Consider the following 18,385-nt stretch of genomic DNA (forward strand, 5'->3'; position numbering starts at 1 on the left):
CTCTTTCCAGATCAGTATGACAAGGGCAGCACCCATTGGAAAACCTTGATCCAGAACCAAAATTGGGTTATCCTAATAACCACCTCCCCTCCTTCTCGCGGGGGGATGTGCCACATCTTGGATGTAGGAGTGACGACCCGTGGTCCAATCTAGTAAAGAGATTGGGTGCCAGTGGTCTGTCTGAGGACGGGTTCAACAAGCTCTTTCTTTGAAAAGAAAAGATGGTTCCATGGATCGGGTTTTCATTTCAGAAGCTGCTAGAATGCATGTTAAGTCAGTCAAGGGGGTCTTAGATCATGACGATTCTTAGAAAAGGGAAAAAATATGATTTTTTCAGGACATATCTTAAAGTCCTAAAGGATTGAAAAGAAGAGTGAGCGACGAGTGGTTCAATCCGGAATGAAAGTGAGAGACCACTAGCGGAAAGAGTTTTCTAAAACACTAGGGTTTCTTGCATAAGATTTAGCGAGAAGTCCGACTAATCAAAGGAGTCTGAGCGTCGGTTCGCAGCCCTAACCGTGCGATTTCAGGGCATCTTTTCAAGTATTCATCTAAACTAAATGCTGGTGTCGGGTATCATCTCGATCCATTGGCAGCAGAAAAGAGTGATAGCTAGCTTAATTCTATAGGTTCAAAACTAGAGAAGTCTTCCTTCCAAGTAAGGATTGAAGATCATATGCTTACACAATCTCCCAAAAAAGAGGGTCTTTCCTGGCGACCTTACCCACACTTGGTAATTGAGGAGTCAAATCATTCTTTTTCTCTGATGCCTTAATCCTTTTAGTGTATCGGCATTTCGGTTGTAGCAGTTGTAGCTCTTCCTCTTCTCTTGTAGCTTGAGTGCTTGTTGTTGTTGTTTAACGTCTTTCGATTCAAAAGCAATCCTGCCAGCTAGTGTACCTCCTGACTGTCCGCTGCATTCGAAATGAAAAAGAATAGAAGTTCCTCGTCCCCCGAAATTGGATAGGGGATTGGCCTTTCCTTATTACTTATTATAAAGTAGTTAGGAGGCCAAGTACGTTATCGGGGCATCTAAGACAATCAAAACAACCGCCCTAATGGCTTTTTTCACCCATGGGCAGCTAGTTGAGGCCAATCAACCCGAAAGGGAGGTCGAGAAGGAGGGTCGAGCACAAACCGTAGGCCAACAGTGGATGGACGACAACCAACCAGAACGGATGATCGATGAAGATTGTTTAGAACCTTCGGGGAGTTCTCCGCACAAAGGAAATATATGAAACACTACCTAAGCAAACCAAACCGCTACGCTCCTGCACCTATCGGTACAGTGGCTTGACGCTCCTGGAATCATCAAAGCGGGAAGGTACGTAGCTACCCACCCTGGTTGGGAGAGTAGTGGATTGAGGAAGACACCAATCCCTTCTTCCTTCCTTACAATATTACGGCATGGAACTCTCTATCCTCTCCCTAGAGTCGAGAGACAACTTTCCTCTCGCTTCTACGACTCCACTCTTACCCTTAGCTTTCGGTCGAGCTAGGCATCACTTCCTATCACTCTTAGTTGAAGGAGAGCGTAGGAAGCCAAAGACCTGTTTTGAGTTCTGAGTTGAATAAGGCAGGGATAGGTGAATTTTGAGATCAGAATAGGTCTTCGATCCGTTCATTCTGTCTTCAGGGCATACTTAAGTATAAAGAAAGAAGAAAGGAGGGAAGCTCATTCCGGCGGGTACTCCAAGTCCCTTAACTTATTCGTGGAACAGAGGAAAATAGTTATTGGTATTCGGACAGATAACGAAGAGTTAGGCGGGACCACTAGAGATGCTCCTATACTAAAGGCTATCGGAAAAGCAAGAAAGATAGGGGTGTCAAAACACTTCTTAAAAAGAGAGGGACAAGCTAGCCGTAGGCTATTAACCAGGAAGTGGCCGAAGCTTCCATTACAGAAGTTGATGGGCGGGGCCTTTTCATTTTCACCTAAAGGGGGTTCAGGCATTATGAGTGCAGCTCCACTAGTCTAGCTGGTAAAGTCTTTTGGCCTAGGACCTGGGTTCTCATCCCGCCTTTTCGCGGGAATGGGATCTTATGCCAGGATCTGTGATTGAACGCAAAGATTCTAATAGAAGACGTGAGAAAAAAAATGTAATATATGGAATCTTTTTTGATAGACTGGACTCTTCTGTAGGTTAGGAGGTTCTTTTTCTTTCGTTTAGCCGGCCTCCCTTAGGAGTGGGAAATCGATGAAATGAGCAAGTTGCTCCATCGAGAACGCGTTTTCGACTTAACTTACTTAACCAGAATACCTGGAATGACCCATAGGAGAAGGCTACGGGGGCATCGTTCACGTACTGATTCATAGCGCTTCCCCTTTCTAGTCAATAAAGAGTGTATGTGATGTTGGATCTTGTATCCGGGCCTGCAGACAGGCAGGAGATCCTATCCTCACTCCTCATATAGCTATATGAGTGACTACGTACATGGATGTACTCTTTCTGCTAGTTAAAGTTTATGCCTTTTTCCGACCTCCGTTCTGGTACCTCATAGCTATGCGCAGAGTGACTTCGTACCTTCTCTTCTAGTTTAAGCCTTTTGGTATGTTAGTCATGCGTGAAGCTGAGACTTGCTCCTTAGCACAAGTACTAAGCAAGCCCCTAAAGGCCTTCGCGTTAGTAAGCTAGCTTTGTAAGCTAAGCAAGCCAGGGTCTCCGGGCACTATGGTAGGACGTGGATCGATCATGACGAAAATGGACTTCTCCTTAATGGTTTAGAAGAGTCCCCTTCTTCTGTGAGCCAGTTCCCCGGGCTTTCTCCCTTCTCGACCAGACGAAGGAGATATGAATTCCATTCAGGCGGGTAAGGGCTTTACTCTGTGTTCTCTCCAGGTCGCCTTTGCATTGGCGAAGACTGGAAAAGTTCATCATTCAGTGGTGGGGTCGGTCTTCATAGAAAAGAGGGCGTCGCCCAACGAGTGGCAGATTTGGATGGAGTCTCGCTCATAGATAGAGGAAGAGTACGCGCGCTAGCGCGCTACGGCTTACGCAGTTGATCGGATCAGATAGCCCTTTGGGCAACCAACCGCACATCAAATTCCGATCAATTGGAGGTCTGGCTGAGTGGCTTAAGGCATTGGTTTGCTAAATCTACATACAAGAAGATTGTATCATGGGTTCGAATCCCATTTCCTCCGGCACGGAAGTGGAACGGGCGGGCGAAATTACGTGAGAGAAAGAACCTAACCTCTTGGTGTTGGTGGAGTCCCCCGGAGGACAGAATAGCACTACTTAGTTACTAGGAGCGGGGAGCCCGTTGCGCGTTGTGGCCTATCTTCTTTTTAGAAGCAAGCTCCCCCGTTTCTTGAAGGCCTGGGCGGCTCTCGGTTCTTGAGCATGTTGGGAGAGGGGATTAGGCGGCAGTTGAAAGAGCTGCTCGAAAGCTTGCAATACTAAACAAGCGAAAAAAGCCCTTTCTTGTTATTAGTAAAGGGCTTTTCCCTAACTAGTAAAGTGGTAAGTAAGGTAGGGCGCTATTCGATGAAGAAAACAGACTTTAGGAAAGTGGTTCAGGTAGCTCAGCTGGTTAGAGCAAAGGACTGAAAATCCTTGTGTCAGTGGTTCGAATCCACTTCTAAGCGGGCTTTGGGTCCAAAGGACAGGTAGCCGGGAGCGAGCCGGATTTTCAAAAATGAAAGTGAATGAAAGAGGAAGCCAAAATGTGAGCGCTCCTGCACTATACGGCTTTTTGGCGGTAGGGTTGGGGTGGCTTGCTGGAGGCAGATTTTCTAAAAAAAGCGGTTGATTACTCGGATTGGTTCTCGCGTCCCTGTGCCCAAAAGGATGGGCGAGTTCGGTTCGAGTCTTCATCGATCGGGTGGATCTATATGCGGAGGGGGGTGAGACGAGGTGTAGCGCAGTCTGGTCAGCGCATCTGTTTTGGGTACAGAGGGCCATAGGTTCGAATCCTGTCACCTTGATGTGAGGTAGTAAACACCTAAAGAGCACCCATCCACCCGTAAACTTTCGCTCTTTTAGAAAGAAAAAAAATGGACCGCCCTTGATCTGATCTGGGCGGGATCTAAAGCAGCATTTCTTCCGAATGTTTCGGGGGCAGGCCTTAGGTTCAATTCTTTCTTGCCTATAGTCATGACTATAGGCTTCAGAAGAGAAGAAAAAACTTTTTCTAAAGAAAGAAGTAGTATCTAATTCACGTAAGAAAAGAGAATCAGTCTGCATGCTTAACAGCCTTCCCTGTCTGAATCCCTTTGTAAATGTAAAAAAAAGGGGGCTCCCTCATGGTCTTGGGGGCTATGAGCAAGAACCACATTCCTTAAAGAAAGTATACCCGAAAGCACTTTCTCTAGAATGGGTCAATCAATCAGTAAGTTGCTGACATTGAAGAGATTCAAGTCGATGCTTCAACTAAGACTCCTACATGAACTTTCTGTCTGGAGGGAATCAATGTTTCTCAGTGAATGATGATGCAAGGTATATCTGATTGGAGTGTTCTTTTTATCTTAGGATTTTTGGTCTATTTTATACGAACAAGCAATGGTATGATTAAATACTTGCTTGATCGTGAAGATGTAAAATCTTTGAAAATTGGGGTGTGGGGAGTACCCATGACTAAGGAAAGACGTGTTTCAATGTTTCATTTTTTTTTCCCCCTTTTTTTACTCTATTTTTCATTTCTATTGATTGGTATGGATTTCAATCTCTTTCTTGTCAAACTCCAATCCATCCTTCTCACCAAATCTCTCCACTTTCTTTTTAGTAGGCTCGGGTGGTGTGGTGGAGGGCTGGTTATAGCTGTAGTTTTGACTATTTTGGATCCCGAGCTGGCTAAGATGATGGCTCCAGGGGGAGAGGAGGGTGGAAGCGGTGCCAGCTCTTCGAAGCAACCGTCTTTTGACCTGAACGTGCCACCTGGCGGAAGGGACGAGTTGTCTTCCGTTATGTATGAGCTATCAGAAGTTGAGAGAAGGATTCAACAGGCGGAGACCGGGATTCAACAAAGCTTGCTTGAGATTGAAGGCTTGAATGAATCAAGGGTCCAAGTTCTTCAAGCCAGTCAAGAAGCGAGGGAAGGGCCGAGAGATCAACCCGCGCCTTAGCACAAGCACTAAGTAAGCCCCCCCTCACATAGAAGAAGGGGATGGGTGGAGGAGATAAAGGAGAGCCCTAATCCCCTAAAATCCCTCATTAGGGATGTAAGATGAGTCCGCCGCTTTCTTTCATAACAGAGCCGGGAATAACGGCTGGCATAGAAGTATCTCGCACGCAAGGAGATGCATTTCTGGTACAGGACAAGCTCTTAGGGAATAATCTCTTTCTTATTTCTTCCTTTTTTCCCATGACGACTAGGAACGGGCAATTCAAAAATTTCACTTCGAATTTCGGACCTCAACATCCAGCTGCTCATGGTGTTTCACGATCAGTATTGGAAATGAACGGAGAAGTGGTGGAACGTGCGGAACCGCATATTGGATTACTCCAGTGCGGCACGAAGCCGCTGACGCCGAGTCGGCTCCTATGCCGCTAGCTATGCCCTGCTTGGTCCCCCGGCACGGTGAAGGTCCCGTAGCGCGTCATGAGCACCGGGCTAAGGGGCGGTTGAGCAACTCAAGCGAACCGCCCTACCTTACTACAACATAAGGACAGAAGGGAGAGGGTTGTGAAGGTGGCCTCGTTATCCACACCTCCGGTCAGATGAATGGAGGCCCTTAGACAAATGGCCGACCCGGGTTTTCATGAGCGTTGGCGGGTCCTGGAGTGCCTGTCAAGGGCGCTAGCGCATACCCCGGGGTGATCATCACCACCTGCACCTCACATCTCGGCACAGCGGAACGTGTAACCCGCCTGCTGTCTCATTCAACTACATTTGTTCCTGTAATCCATAGCCTAACAGAACGCAGCAGCGAGGGAAAACCCGCCCATACAGCCAGCGGGGAGGATGGCACTACTGGCAAAGACCGTCCGGCGAAAACGCCGCAGGCGCGAAGCGTGGTAGGCCTGTGCCGGGGGAGCATAGCATAGGTAGGAAAGGGAGCCCGGACGGTGGAAGAGCCTGGGGGGCCGGGTCATTTGACGGAAATGGAAGGATTTTCCCCTATTAGATTAGAGAAGGCCCTCCGAAGGGAAGTGCATTAATTCTTGGAAAAAGAGGGAGCGAGCCTATAAAAAAATGAAAGTGAATTCAATGAATAGATAGAGTCAACGGTACGACAGACAGCGCTGCCTACACGCGAATTAGCTTCCGAGGTCGAGCAGTCTCAATTTCACTACAGGATTTGCGAATGAATGCTGGGCCGGGCCACCTCGAATGGCGTGAGCCGCATGCGGGGAGACCCGCACGTACGGTTTTTAGGGGGATCTGGTCGAAAGACCGGCCGGCGCCCACCCGACTAGAGGGACTGAGAAATTAATAGAGTACAAAACTTATCTTCAAGCTTTACCTTATTCTGATCGTTTAGAGGGCGATCGCGGACTCACTGAATGAAGTCCTCCGTTTCTTTCGGAGGTGCTGACCCGCAGCGAGGCAGAGATGACTTAGTTACATAAGGAATATGGCGACGACAACAGCATGTCGTAGAAGGAGATAACAGGCGGAGCCAACGATCCGCTAAGACTAATCGTAGAAGGAGATAACAGGCGGAGCCAACGATCCGCTAAGACTAACGTATCTACAACTCCATCCCCGAGTGGCAGTCAAACGGAGGCGTGAATGCAAGATGCCAGCGGAATGATCGGCCGGACAGAGGCTAGGGCTGCTTCCTTCCCACCGCGTCCTTCCTAGCCTAGTGTGTCGGAGATATAAAGCGAGTGCACCGGAAAAGAACGGGAACTGGGTCGATCTATTCTATGGCGAAGCATCCGAAGCATAACTGCACACTCACACGATCTTTGCCGAGAGATAGGAGCATTCGGTGGAACCGGTGAACTACACTTGCTTCTGGATAGATGTGTGGGACAGAGGGCTCGTGGTACCAGCTGCCCAACCAGCCTCCTCTGCTTTGAGAACCGTGTGAACGGAGAGTGGGCAGAAGGGAAGGAGGTCCTCATACGGAGTCGCACACGCACACTTACTTGAGCAGTGCGGAAGACTGGGGAATGGGTTGAGTAAACTCCCCTGGGGCCGGAAAAATAACAGACGAAGCTTTACTTAGATAGGGCTTTGATTGGTCTTTTTTTTCTTAGTGATTGAAAAGGGGGGCGCCTGGTTATGTTACAAAAAGGGAAGGCAGAGGTAGTCCTTCGAATGGCGAAACGAAGGGCTAAATAGCGCCAGTGATTCTCTGAGCCGGTCTGGATTTTCTACGCCTCGGGAAACAGGTCGAGATAGATGACAGCACCCTTTTCCTCTCTTCCTTACCGGGAGGGCAATCTTATGGCCTTCACCTCCCGCCCGGCCCGGAAATAGAACCCAGCCCCCTTCTGATCCATTCATTTCTGCAAGCAGGGAGGGGGGATCCAGAGCTAAGCCTCCCGTCTATTGCATAACCTAAAAAAGCTATAAGCAAAGTACCAGAGGTGCGCTTCGCCCGGTGACTAAGAAAGAAATTGGTTTGCGCTTTGAAGTGATGAGGTCGCAAAGAGGGGGGCTCCTATTGAAAGGCTTTCCCTCCCTAAAAAGGCGACCAGCTTTCAATACTAGTTGTTACGCTGCCATTTTTCCAATATCATTGAATAGCATGGCCTGCCTGGGGCTAAGGTAACTCAAGTGGGAGAGCCGTGTTATGGGTGACCTTATTGCACGGTTCAGAGAGCACTTGTGTATGTGATGCAAGTGAACGTGTACGAAAAAGCTGTATCTAGGGTGAGTTCTTCGTTCCGTCGTCGACCCTATCTATGTTTCTACGATGGCCCAAGAACACGCTCATTCTTCAGCCGTAGAGAGACTTTTGAATTGCGAGGTACCATTACGAGCTCAATATATACGAGTGTTATTCCGTGAAATAACTCGAATTTCAAATCATTCACTTGCTTTAACTACTCATGCTATGGATGTGGGAGCATCAACTCCGTTCCTGTGGGCTTTTGAGGAGCGGGAGAAATTGTTGGAATTCTATGAAAGAGTCTCGGGAGCCAGGATGCATGCCAGTTTCATACGACCAGGTGGAGTGGCACAAGATCTGCCTCTTGGCTTATGTCGAGATATTGATTCCTTCACACAACAATTTGCTTCTCGTATCGACGAATTAGAAGAGATGTCAACCGGCAACCGTATCTGGAAACAACGATTAGTGGATATTGGTACTGTCACTGCACAGCAAGCAAAGGATTGGGGATTCAGTGGTGTAATGTTAAGAGGTCGTGCGACATGAAGACATTGATAGCAATATGGGGGGAGTTCCCATCAGGCAACAACGGTTCTGCCTGACCCTACTTAAGCATGCATATTCTGTCAGCGAAGACTTGGTGTGAAGCCTTGGAGCTTACGTTAGAAGAGCAAAAGGCCCGGGGCTAGGGTGAGCTGAGGGGGGACAGCGTAAGTGAGCGAATGTGTGTAAGCCCAGTCAAACATGACTGTTCTAGGCGGGGCGGGCCACCCACCTTCGAATGGTGTTGGTCCTACGGACCGTGAACGGATTCGCCTCTGGCCTCTGGGCACGTCGGAACCGCATGAGTTCACCGGGGTGGAGCACAGTCCGCAAAAATCGGCATAGGTTAGGTGCTATTGATGGAACATGGTAAGCCTATCTTTCTCCATATGGAAGTGCTGCGGGCACATAGAGATGTGGGAAGAGGAAGTCTCAAAAAGCGAAGGCCGAGCTGTAGGTCACGTGACCTGCACCGAGTTGGTGGCTGACTGGGCTTTTTCCTTGATCAAAGCAGATCAGCTCGCCGCCTTCTTGTTATCAAAAAGCAGTCCAATCCTGCGAATCGGGCGGGCGGAACGTCGAATGAAATAGGTGGCCGGGTTCTCTTTTTACAACCCTTTTGATATGATAGGCCCGGCCACCTTCCCCTATCCCTTATGTTTAGGAGCGGGATCCGCCCAAGAACGACCACTCCTGTGGTGGTACGGACTCCGCGAACGTCCCGCGCCCCCTTTACTAATAAAGGAAAGAAAGCCTCAACCAGAACAAAATTCCTTTTGCGTGCGGATGTAGCTAAGTGTCTGACTCTATTGGTCATAGTTCCCTGCAGTTGTGACCAGTGCTCGTTTGCGCGCGCGTGAACCAACCCAACAAACAAGGAAAGGATGCCCCGATAGGCATCTGAGAATGATTCGAGCCGTATGAAGGGAAACTATCACGTACAGTTTTTGTTTTTTTTTGGGGGGGGAGGAGCCCGTCTGAATACAGGGTCCCCCACTGACTTGGCCCAGGCCTAAGTGAAAGTGAAGTGGTGGGCCTACCCATCCCAACCAGGGGTATGCTGGGATTCGCGAAGAGCAGCACCTTACGATGTTCATGACCAATCGGATCCTGACGTACCAGTAGGTACCAGAGGAGATCGCTATGATCGTTACTGTATCCGTATTGAAGAGATGCGACAAAGTCTGCGGATCATTGTGCAATGTCCTAATCAAATGCCCAGTGGCATGATCAAAGCCGATGATCGTAAGTTATGTCCTCCATCACGATGCCGAATGAAACTATCCATGGAATCGTGCGCCGTGTGAAACGTAGATCATCGCCGTTCTTAACCGAGACTCAGGTTAAGCTCCGTCTCGGAACCTTGTGGGGTTAGGAGTAAAGCATCCCGAGGTTGGCGCATCTCGTTGGGCGTGGAGAAGCATTGGGAACCCCAATTTCTTTCTTCGGAGCCGTTTCTTTTCCCGTCCCCCCGCCCCGGCATAGCGCTTCGCTTCCGGTTCTTCGGAAGAATCTACTGACTTCTCCCTTCTTCATTGATCTGGGGGAAAAGGAACCGTCTACCAGTTGGCAAGCTAGACATCAAGTAAGTGGCTTGATGAGGATAACTAAGCTGACACGCCGGAGTTGGCTGCTGGCACAACAGGGTGGTGCCTTACCGCACCGCAGGCGAACGCGCGGTAGCGTTCGTGGTGGTGCTTCAGGATTCCAATGTACTGCGTCCAAGATCAGAACGAGCTTGCCGGCGGACCACTGCCGTCCCATTCTTGAGTGAGCTGGAGCACAGCCATCTTATCCACTGAACTAGCTAGAAGCTATCGCTTCGGGTCGAAGCACTAAAAGAAAGGGACCGGGAAACGCGGCGGCATAGGAACCACGGGACCCCCACTAGTAAAAAAAAGGGAAAACGGAAGTGCGCTAACGCGCACCAGCTGGCCCTTTCCCCTTACTCTAACATCACCCCTTCCTTTACGTTGTAGGTCGAGCGGCTTCATAGCACAGGCACTAGCCCTATAGAATGAAGGGAAGGAAAGGCCTTTCTTTTCTACGCTACGACCTTTCTTCTCTTATGAAATTTCTAGTTACAGAAATAGATCATTTCTAAACCGGAATCTTAGGATACCACCACTAATAGAAGGACAAGGACCGGAGACTTGAACACCAGATAGGCATTCACCAACAAAGACTAGCACATCGCTTACTGATGAAAGACCGTCTGCTGGATACACCATTCCTACTACTGCTGAATCGAACAAAATAGCGATTCTGAGAATCATTCTTTTTTTTAGGAGTTGGGGAATCTAGGCCTAATCTATTAGAATGGGTCTAGGCTGATTTGGCAGGTCGAAGCCTAAAGACTTTCAAGGTCAAAACCATTCCGCTCGAAAACCAGCCTTCAAAGAAAGTCAAAGCCGAGTTCAATAAATCGGAGCTCTCCCCGGCTGTGCCGTACCGGTGAACTGAACTCGAGTTCGTTCTATTCGTTCTAACAGAATGCTAACCTAACATCGCCCTTGGTTTGGTTGGTGATTGGCCAATTCCAAGGTCTTTCTCAATAGAGCTCTACTAATGAAATAGGGGCGGCGAAACCAAGGCTTTCAGTCCCTCTCCATGGGGGTAGACCAGCACTGTTAAAAGCTACTCCCAGCCATGTTCCCGCTCGGTTTCAAGTCTATTCCGTAGCGACTGCCCCAGGATTGGAGCCTTGACCCGCCCAACTCACGACAGTTGGTACATTAGAAGCCCTATGTGCTATAATGCTGAGCCAAGGACGCTCCGCCTTATCTATAGAAGCAGTCAACTGAGTTCTGAACGAATTAGCTCCTTGGTAATGGCTCAATCTATAGATAGAAAGCCCTATGATGGGAAACTATCACGTTAGGTTTGGAGAGAGATCGGACCTGTTTTCTAATATAATAGGGAGAACAGATGCAAGCTTTTTCTTTCAATAGCCGGCAAAATGACTACAGGATCATCGGTCTACTCTACCTCAATTCACCATTTCGAACTTTATACAGAAGGTTTTTCCGTACCAGCTCCTTCCACCTATACCGCAGTTGAAGCACCTAAAGGAGAATTTGGTGTCTTTCTTGTCAGTAATGGAAGCAATCGTCCCTACCGTCGTAAAATAAGAGCACCCGGCTCTGCCCATTCACAAGGACTCGATTCTATGTCCAAACATCACATGCCAGCAGATGTGGTCACCATCATAGGTACTCAAGATATTGTGTCTGGAGAGGTGGATAGATAGGATTCCTAGTTGCTCGATCAGCTTTATTGCGAGCCAAAAACCTTTTTGGATTTTTTCCCCTGACACACATACCACTGTCCTGTACACTAAGTCAAACTAGCTCTAGAGTACGGGCCGGGCCCTCCATCCTACCTCCCCGCCCTTTGAAGTAGAGAGGGAGAAATGGATAGAGGCAATCTATTTATTGAATATGAATATGAAAGGGATCCCAATAGCAATAGGAAAGAGAGAGAAGACCATGTCGAAAGGATTCTGTCCATCAATCCAATCCTATTTTGTTCACATTGAAGGAATTGAATCCATAGTAAAAATACACCAATGCACAAAAGAGTTAACTCTTGAAGAGCGGGTATATTAGGCAAAGAATAGGACGAGGGAGCTCTTACTGCTCGAGAAGGAGCTGTGATACTTATGTTTGTTCTCGCATCCGCAATCGAAAGGGCAGAAGCAAACAAACCCGGACCATGAAAGGAAAGGGGGGTTCAGCACCCTCCTGACCGTCCATTACCTTTGATTGAAAGCAATCCTTACCTTCACGGACCCTAGTTTTAAGCAGCGCAGCACCAGAAAGAGTCAAAGGTACCACACGAACGGACTAAGCAACAAGGTCCGAAGGGGTAGTAGCTTCTGGTGTGGGAGCAAGGAGTGGTTAATGGAAGGACCATAAAATATATATATAAACATTAAGAGCCTGACCACCGAAGCATTTTCATTACTTTCCACAGAAGAGAGCATCAACAAAGTTCAATACACAAACAAAAACTACTAGTGGTATGTAAGTCTCTAGTGAGCTTGCGCTGCCGTTCCACTCTATTTAGGTAAACACCATATCCCTCTATTCGGCTTAGGCGTTTCGGGAGTGAACAAGCAGAGCAGATATTCTTTCCGGGATGACAAGAGGAGACCATATTTATGAAACAGATTTCTTTGGTCTTTCTCACCTTGGCCCTTTGCCTTTGAAATTTATTAATAGCTTTTCATAGAGGGTTGAAGACTCCTTTTCTTTTTTTTTATGCAATTATGAATTCCACGGAACTTTATCGATTCCAACGCAACTTATCCTTTTGGAGCTGACGTAACAAACTACGCGAGCCTCCCGACGAAGCCAACCAAAATCCTATCCGAATAAAAAAAAGAAAAGGCAGTTTCATTATGGTGGTATACCAGCCGCCTGTTCTGGAACTTCCAGTTCCAATCGAAGCATATCTATCCGTAAATGGATTTGTATGTATAGCCACTTCAGTCGTGCTCGTTGTTTCTCTAAAGTATCTTTTTTCTGGGAACATGGTCAACCATAAATTCTTATGTTCGCGATTCTTCATCCACCGATGCAGAAAATGCTCAAGTTTTCCATTCTCATATGAGGCCGAAAAGTTTATTGGCAACAGGTCGGCACGAAGTGATTCACCATGCTCAAACATGAGGCGATCGTTCGTTAGGGACGGTTTATAGATCATAAAATTCCCACAAATGGAATGAGAAGTGGGTCCATGTAAATGATCGAGACCTCGGAAACAACAACGCTCCTTCCCCATATGGAGTTCGGAACCCAAAGGCAATCGTTGAGTGAACTGTATCCTCTTTGTGTTAGTTGACCTAAGCCGCACCATTACAGCTGGGGTGGGGCTCGGCCTCCGAACCGTACGTGGGGCGAGTTTCTGCCTCATACAGCTCGGGCCGAAGACCGGGGGAAGTTTAGTTATTTAGAGATGGGGGGACCCAGCAGCTGCCGGTCGGGGCGGGGATAAGCTTGTGAAGAAGCAAATCCCCCCCCAAAAAAAACCTTGATATACTATAGCGCTAGCGCTTCGCGTTCTTTCTATTTCATCCCATTTTTTTCGGGATAGGCGGCGAATACTAATCTAATAAGTGAAGTTGTAGTCGTCTTACAAATTGGCTCGGACACCAGCTTTCCCAAAATCAATTCGTGCCCGCCCATTCTGTCTCGCCCTAAATGGAATGGCTCTCTTAGTTACGCTGCGCCCCGGTCTGAGTCCCCACGTCCGCTCTTCTCCGCCCGCAACCCAAGAAGTTGGCTTTGCCAACACAACATTAGGGCCGTCCCCTTCATTCTATGCCGACCCCGGCCCGGGGCTGGCTTTTTGGGAAGCCCGTTCCCACCGCGCTCACGGCCCGGCTGGCCTTCCAGCGGTAGTGGGAATTATCCCGTTCCCTGGTCAAAGACTTGGTTGGATGCGGGATCTACTCCACGAGGAGCGGTACGGACGTAGATGATATCATCACGACCTCTCTTTTCGTACCGCTAGGGATGCTTAACGCCACTTCGCCAACTGGCGTTACCTGCGCTTTCGTGTCTCTCAGTGTGGTCAGCACTGGGTGTTTCCGAGCAGCGAGGCTTACACCCATTCGCATTAGTTCATCCAAAGTTCCTTACCCTTATGCACGAATTATTGAATAAGCCATCTTCCTATCAAGGTTAAGGAGTCAACTGAGCATCTCAGCGGCGGGATTGAATACCCGGATCGAGTCAGAGTTCACGCCGCCCGCCCTGAACAAATAGGAGGCGTGGGCCACAGGTCGCACATAAGCCGCCGGGTCGCACGACAGAAGAACACCCAACATACAGATGCACACTCCAAAATGTGCAATATTCATCTGAATTGGAGCTTTTTGGTGGTAGTCGTGACCAACAGCCATCAGCTGTCGGCTCGTTGGTAAGGCGAGAGCTTCAAGCCCGATTTCAGGTTCAGGTGGCACACCCCCCACACAAGCACCCCCCGACGAAGGGGGGACGGGGAAAGCTACAGGCCCAAAACCTTCGACCCTTCTTTCTAAATGGGGGTGCCCGGAGCACCTCATCTTGTCATTTCGTTCTTGCTCATTCCCGTTAGGGTTAGGCCGAAGTCTTTGGCGTTTCCTTCTCTGCGCCCGCTCACGCTTTGCTGACCTATCGCGTGGTAAAGAGAAGAGAGTACGAAAGAATAGTAAACAGAGCACACCGCAGAAAGATTCTAAATATGAGAAGTCCCCCTTGGATTCGAGAAGAAGGAAATGAAGAACGGGAACGAAACGAAATGAGGCGTTTCCAGCTCTAGTTTCGGATGAGCTTCTCCCAATTATGTCTGGTAGTAAAATAAGGCGGCCTGCTCTGACCAAGACTCCACTTTTTGCTCCGTCCATGGAGCGTCTGAATTTCCTGGAATGTAGATAGACCAAAAGAGGGAATGAAGGGATAAGAATTGGAATTAGAGTACCATTGGAAAAAGGGGCACCTGTGGGAACATCTCTACTGACGAACCATTTCAATAGTAAGGGTGCTGCCGTGCCACGAGGCACGACCATAGAAGTAATGAAAAAGAAAAAGTTATGTAGTTGGACCATCCGCTCTATCCGTTCGAGTTTCGCTTCTCTAGAGAAGATGAGACGCTAAAAATGAAAGTGTTCGCAACGCATATCGAAAGGATACCAATGAAGCCGACCATTAATGACTTGTTCGAACACCGGGAGCGGTCTGATCCCTTATTTGATCATACCTCTCTTAGAAACATAATACAAAAGCAAACTCTCATAGTTCGGAGCCCAGCTCCAACTACTTCTTCGTAAGGTGAGGTACTTCTTTCGGTTTGAATAGGGGTCGCTCTTCTTTTCCATTTTCTGTCTGGTTTTGGTCCTCCTCCTACCTCTGTTTGCAACGGCTACAGACGCATGTTAACGTGAATTGCGTATAGAAACAAAAAGAGCCACTTATTTTATTTATTCTCGGAGCTGGCCCATTGATTCCCTGCGGTTAAAACTATTGACCATCCACTCGGTCTAACAGAATATGCGAATGATGGATGGCTTGGATGACCCGCAGATAGGGAAGGCTTTGCCGGGTGCCATGCTCCATTATTTGCATGACATAGGACTGATAGGTCCGTGGCGTCATCAGCCCCCCCCCCGCAGGGAATGGAGATAGTAACGAATGTCACGGTACCTATCAAGAATAGAAAGGGGGTAAAAACCGTCCGCTACCAACGCAGCTTCCACACGCCGTTCTACTTGTAATTTTTAATTGACTATGGATGGACACCTGACGGTTCAACCCGTCAGCCCCCCCAAGATTCTGGAGCCCGTAGCGGCAATAAAGAATATCTATTAGAAATGCGTCCGAGATTAGGGGAGGTTCTTATTCCGGGATAATAGAATAACCGGTTGAGGTAGGGGCGCCGCTGGGGCGGGTTGGGGCGCTTCAAGAGGTGCTTCGGTTCTATACCTGGCGGAGTTGGTGGCCCTTCCATCCCAGCGATCCCATCGCAATGGGCGAGAACTTGATCTTGAACGACTAAAGGAATAGTGGCCCCCCCTAAAACAGAAAGAAGATACAATATTTTCTTCCAAGTCAAGTCCGATGCTCTCAACTCTTGAGAGACTTTCTCTTTTAAGACAAGACCTCAGGCTCAGGTTTTCCGCAATTTCGAATCCAGTGGAAGGCCCTTGACATAGCATTGAGAAATTGTTGAAACATAGTGTAGTGATTGATTGAGAAAAATTGATTCCCTCCAGACAGAAAGTTCATGTAGGAGTCTTGAAGAATTCATTCTATTGAGTTGTGCTTGGTTGTTGACCAAAGAAAGAAAGGATGCATGGGACTTTTGGCTTTATTATCATTCAGCGCAGTTGCCGCCTCTTTAGAAATAAAATAAATAAAGGACAAAGCGCTGTTCACGTTAAAGCTACTTTGTTGCCTACTACTATAATACGAGAACTACACTACGATAATTTTTATATACATCGGTAAGGCATGAACTCCAACTGAAGGAATGAAGCCCATATCATACAAACCTACATACTACCTACTTTCTTTACCTTTACATACGCTATTTTCTACATCGAAAGCGCACTAAGACTATTGAAAGGTTGGAAATCCGGATTCTTAATCTGGAAAGCGCTGGTTCGAGCCCAGATCCTATGCGGATAAAAGCGTTGCCCCAGCTCGTGACAAGACCTTTGTTTAATATCTCGGCGCCTCTTCTCCTTAGACGGATGACTCTCCCATGATCTGAGACAGCCTCTTTTTCCTTCACTTACAAAGGGGGGCTTAAAAGCATTTATTCTTCAAAGGGAATAAACTCCTTCTTCTTTTCCCACTAGGGTGAAAGGTGAACCTCACCTCTTATCCAATTCCGGAGGCTTTCGATCTGACATCTTTACTTGAAAGCTCTCTCTGTGCGCTTATCCTCGCCCTTTGCTTAGCGCTAGCTTTTTTCTTCTTTCTTTAGTTTCGAAAACGGAAAGGAAAGAAAGTAGGATAATGGAGGATACGGAATGAATGCTCTTCGATGCTAGCTAGGTGTGGACGGAAACTTCCCTTATTTTACAACGGGTGGGAAATCCTGCGCCTTCATTTAATCAGGTAAATCACTCTATTAGGACAATTGATAAGGGATCTTACGAAAAGGGCTATCAAACGGCTGTGACTTTCAATTGGCCTAGGTTCCCGGTCTGCGCTTGCCATTCTTGCGGATAGGACGACCAAGGCTCATCTATTGAAGAGAGTCAGTTACAATAACAGATGGGGATGGATATTACGCGCCAACTGCTGAAAGAAAGGACCGAATCAACAGCACTTTCTCTAAAGACTGAACCAAGGGCACCACTTTCTAGGATTCTTAGTCGAGTGAGTTCAACTGATTCTTCATCCCCGAAGTAAGCACACTTTCTTTCTTAAAGCTTCAGCTACTCTTTTCGCCTAATAGGCAAAGGGAATAGAGCGATTGTTGCAATCAGAGAAGCCTGCCCTATTTAAGAGAATGGCGAAGTGGTTACTGATGCTATCTGAACTTGAGATAACAAATCTCACATTTCTATACTCCATCATAGACAAGACCGTCTAAACTAGACAGAAAAACAATCCTTCTTTCCGGCTCCGGGATCAATGCTGGGCACGGGGGTTAAAGTAAGAGTGATTGACCTACCTTCATTCCATACGTGCCTGCTTACCATGCTTGAAGAGTTACTTCTTAACTACATGAGTAGACTGCTTTCCTTAATCGGCTACGCTCCTCTGGAACCGCTATTCTAAATTCCAATCCAGTAACCTGGGAAAGGAAGAGAAGGGGAATGAAGGAAAAACCTTCTTCCATAGAAGAGGCTAATCGAGATCCGTAGAGGCATAAGGGGAATGAAGGAAAAACCTTCTTCCATAGAAGAGGCTAATCGAGATCCGTAGAGGCATAAGGCGCTACGCCGACTGGCTTCATTCAAGTTTGTGCTGGCTGTTAAGCTGTGCTTCCTTCAGCTGCTTGATCGGATGTAAAAACTTTTACTTTTAAGTGGTGTACCGATTGATGATTGAAAGCATACGGACTATTGAACGGCTCTTGATGGGGCTTTCACTTTATGTCTTGCAGTAAGAAGCTAGCAGAAGAGCGCTTCCCCCCTGTCCTCGGGCATAAATTGGATCAGGGAGATGTTTTCATTAGAATGATCGACATACCGCCTTGACCACTGAAAAGACAGGTTCGAAGAAAGGCTACGCCAAAGACGGAACCTAACTCCAATTATAGCCAGTCGATCTCCTCCTCTTGACCTCGTATCCGACTTCTTCTTCTTTCTTGAACCGAGGAGCGAATGCTTCTAAAGCATTTATTTTCTTGGTTGGAAAAGTGGTGCATTTCTGTTCTTTTGAAAGACCATCTGTCTTACTTTGTTCGCAATACTTTCTTTGTCTGCAAAAGCGATAGATTCCCAGTGCTTGAATAAACTTACTTGGAGCCTTCCTTCACTCCTGAACTAGTAGACTCAACTGAGTGCGCCTATGATAGGATAGGATCCTGCTACTAAGGAAAGGACTCTAAGAGACTGACTTGCGATCCAAAGAAAGTGAGATTCTGGTCGATAATAAAGTTTGAGACACTCTT

The 18,385-nt window shown here is 47.6% G+C and overlaps 3 protein-coding genes and 2 non-coding genes across 5 annotated transcripts; 3 read left to right on the top strand and 2 right to left on the bottom strand.

The window, feature by feature from the left end:
• Positions 1-3,515: 3,515 nt before the first annotated feature.
• On the top strand, positions 3,516-3,589 carry TRNAF-GAA (transfer RNA phenylalanine (anticodon GAA)). Its single transcript has one exon. It is a non-coding gene; the product is annotated as a tRNA-Phe (tRNA).
• A 264-nt stretch (positions 3,590-3,853) lies between these two features.
• Positions 3,854-3,928, top strand: TRNAP-UGG (transfer RNA proline (anticodon UGG)). Its single transcript has one exon. It is a non-coding gene; the product is annotated as a tRNA-Pro (tRNA).
• A 2,661-nt stretch (positions 3,929-6,589) lies between these two features.
• Positions 6,590-11,585, top strand: LOC127744635 (NADH dehydrogenase [ubiquinone] iron-sulfur protein 2-like). Its single transcript, XM_052256768.1, has 3 exons — positions 6,590-8,273; positions 9,290-9,570; positions 11,265-11,585. The coding sequence occupies exons 1-3, from the start codon at positions 7,811-7,813 to the stop codon at positions 11,520-11,522; spliced, it is 1,002 nt and encodes a 333-aa protein (XP_052112728.1). The 5' UTR covers positions 6,590-7,810; the 3' UTR covers positions 11,523-11,585.
• Positions 11,586-12,558: 973 nt separating this feature from the next.
• Positions 12,559-13,189, bottom strand: LOC127744634 (cytochrome c biogenesis CcmF C-terminal-like mitochondrial protein). The gene has a single exon (XM_052256767.1). The coding sequence runs from the start codon at positions 13,187-13,189 to the stop codon at positions 12,560-12,562; it is 630 nt and encodes a 209-aa protein (XP_052112727.1). The 3' UTR covers position 12,559.
• Positions 13,190-13,956: 767 nt separating this feature from the next.
• On the bottom strand, positions 13,957-17,916 carry LOC127744633 (cytochrome c biogenesis CcmF C-terminal-like mitochondrial protein). The gene is made up of 2 exons (XM_052256766.1): positions 17,660-17,916; positions 13,957-17,598 (listed from the first exon to the last, which is right to left on the bottom strand). Exon 2 carries the CDS (start codon positions 14,862-14,864, stop codon positions 13,968-13,970), a length of 897 nt encoding a protein of 298 aa, XP_052112726.1. The 5' UTR covers positions 14,865-17,598; positions 17,660-17,916; the 3' UTR covers positions 13,957-13,967.
• Between the last annotated feature and the right edge of the window lie 469 nt (positions 17,917-18,385).

This window comes from Arachis duranensis, unplaced genomic scaffold, assembly GCF_000817695.3.
Source record: "Arachis duranensis cultivar V14167 unplaced genomic scaffold, aradu.V14167.gnm2.J7QH unplaced_Scaffold_71773, whole genome shotgun sequence".
NCBI classification, from domain to species: Eukaryota; Viridiplantae; Streptophyta; class Magnoliopsida; order Fabales; family Fabaceae; genus Arachis; species Arachis duranensis.

Excerpts from the sequence above, each read along its gene's own strand:
- LOC127744633 (XM_052256766.1), bottom strand. The coding sequence starts at position 14,864 with ATGGTCCAACTACATAACTTTTTCTTTTTCATTACTTCTATGGTCGTG.
- LOC127744634 (XM_052256767.1), bottom strand. The coding sequence starts at position 13,189 with ATGAGGCAGAAACTCGCCCCACGTACGGTTCGGAGGCCGAGCCCCACC.
- LOC127744635 (XM_052256768.1), top strand. The coding sequence starts at position 7,811 with ATGGCCCAAGAACACGCTCATTCTTCAGCCGTAGAGAGACTTTTGAAT. Across the intron at positions 8,274-9,289 it reads GTTAAGAGGTCGTGCGACAT|TGAAAGTGAAGTGGTGGGCC; the intron begins GAAGACATTGAT and ends CCCAGGCCTAAG. Across the intron at positions 9,571-11,264 it reads AACTATCCATGGAATCGTGC|ATTCACCATTTCGAACTTTA; the intron begins GCCGTGTGAAAC and ends TACTCTACCTCA.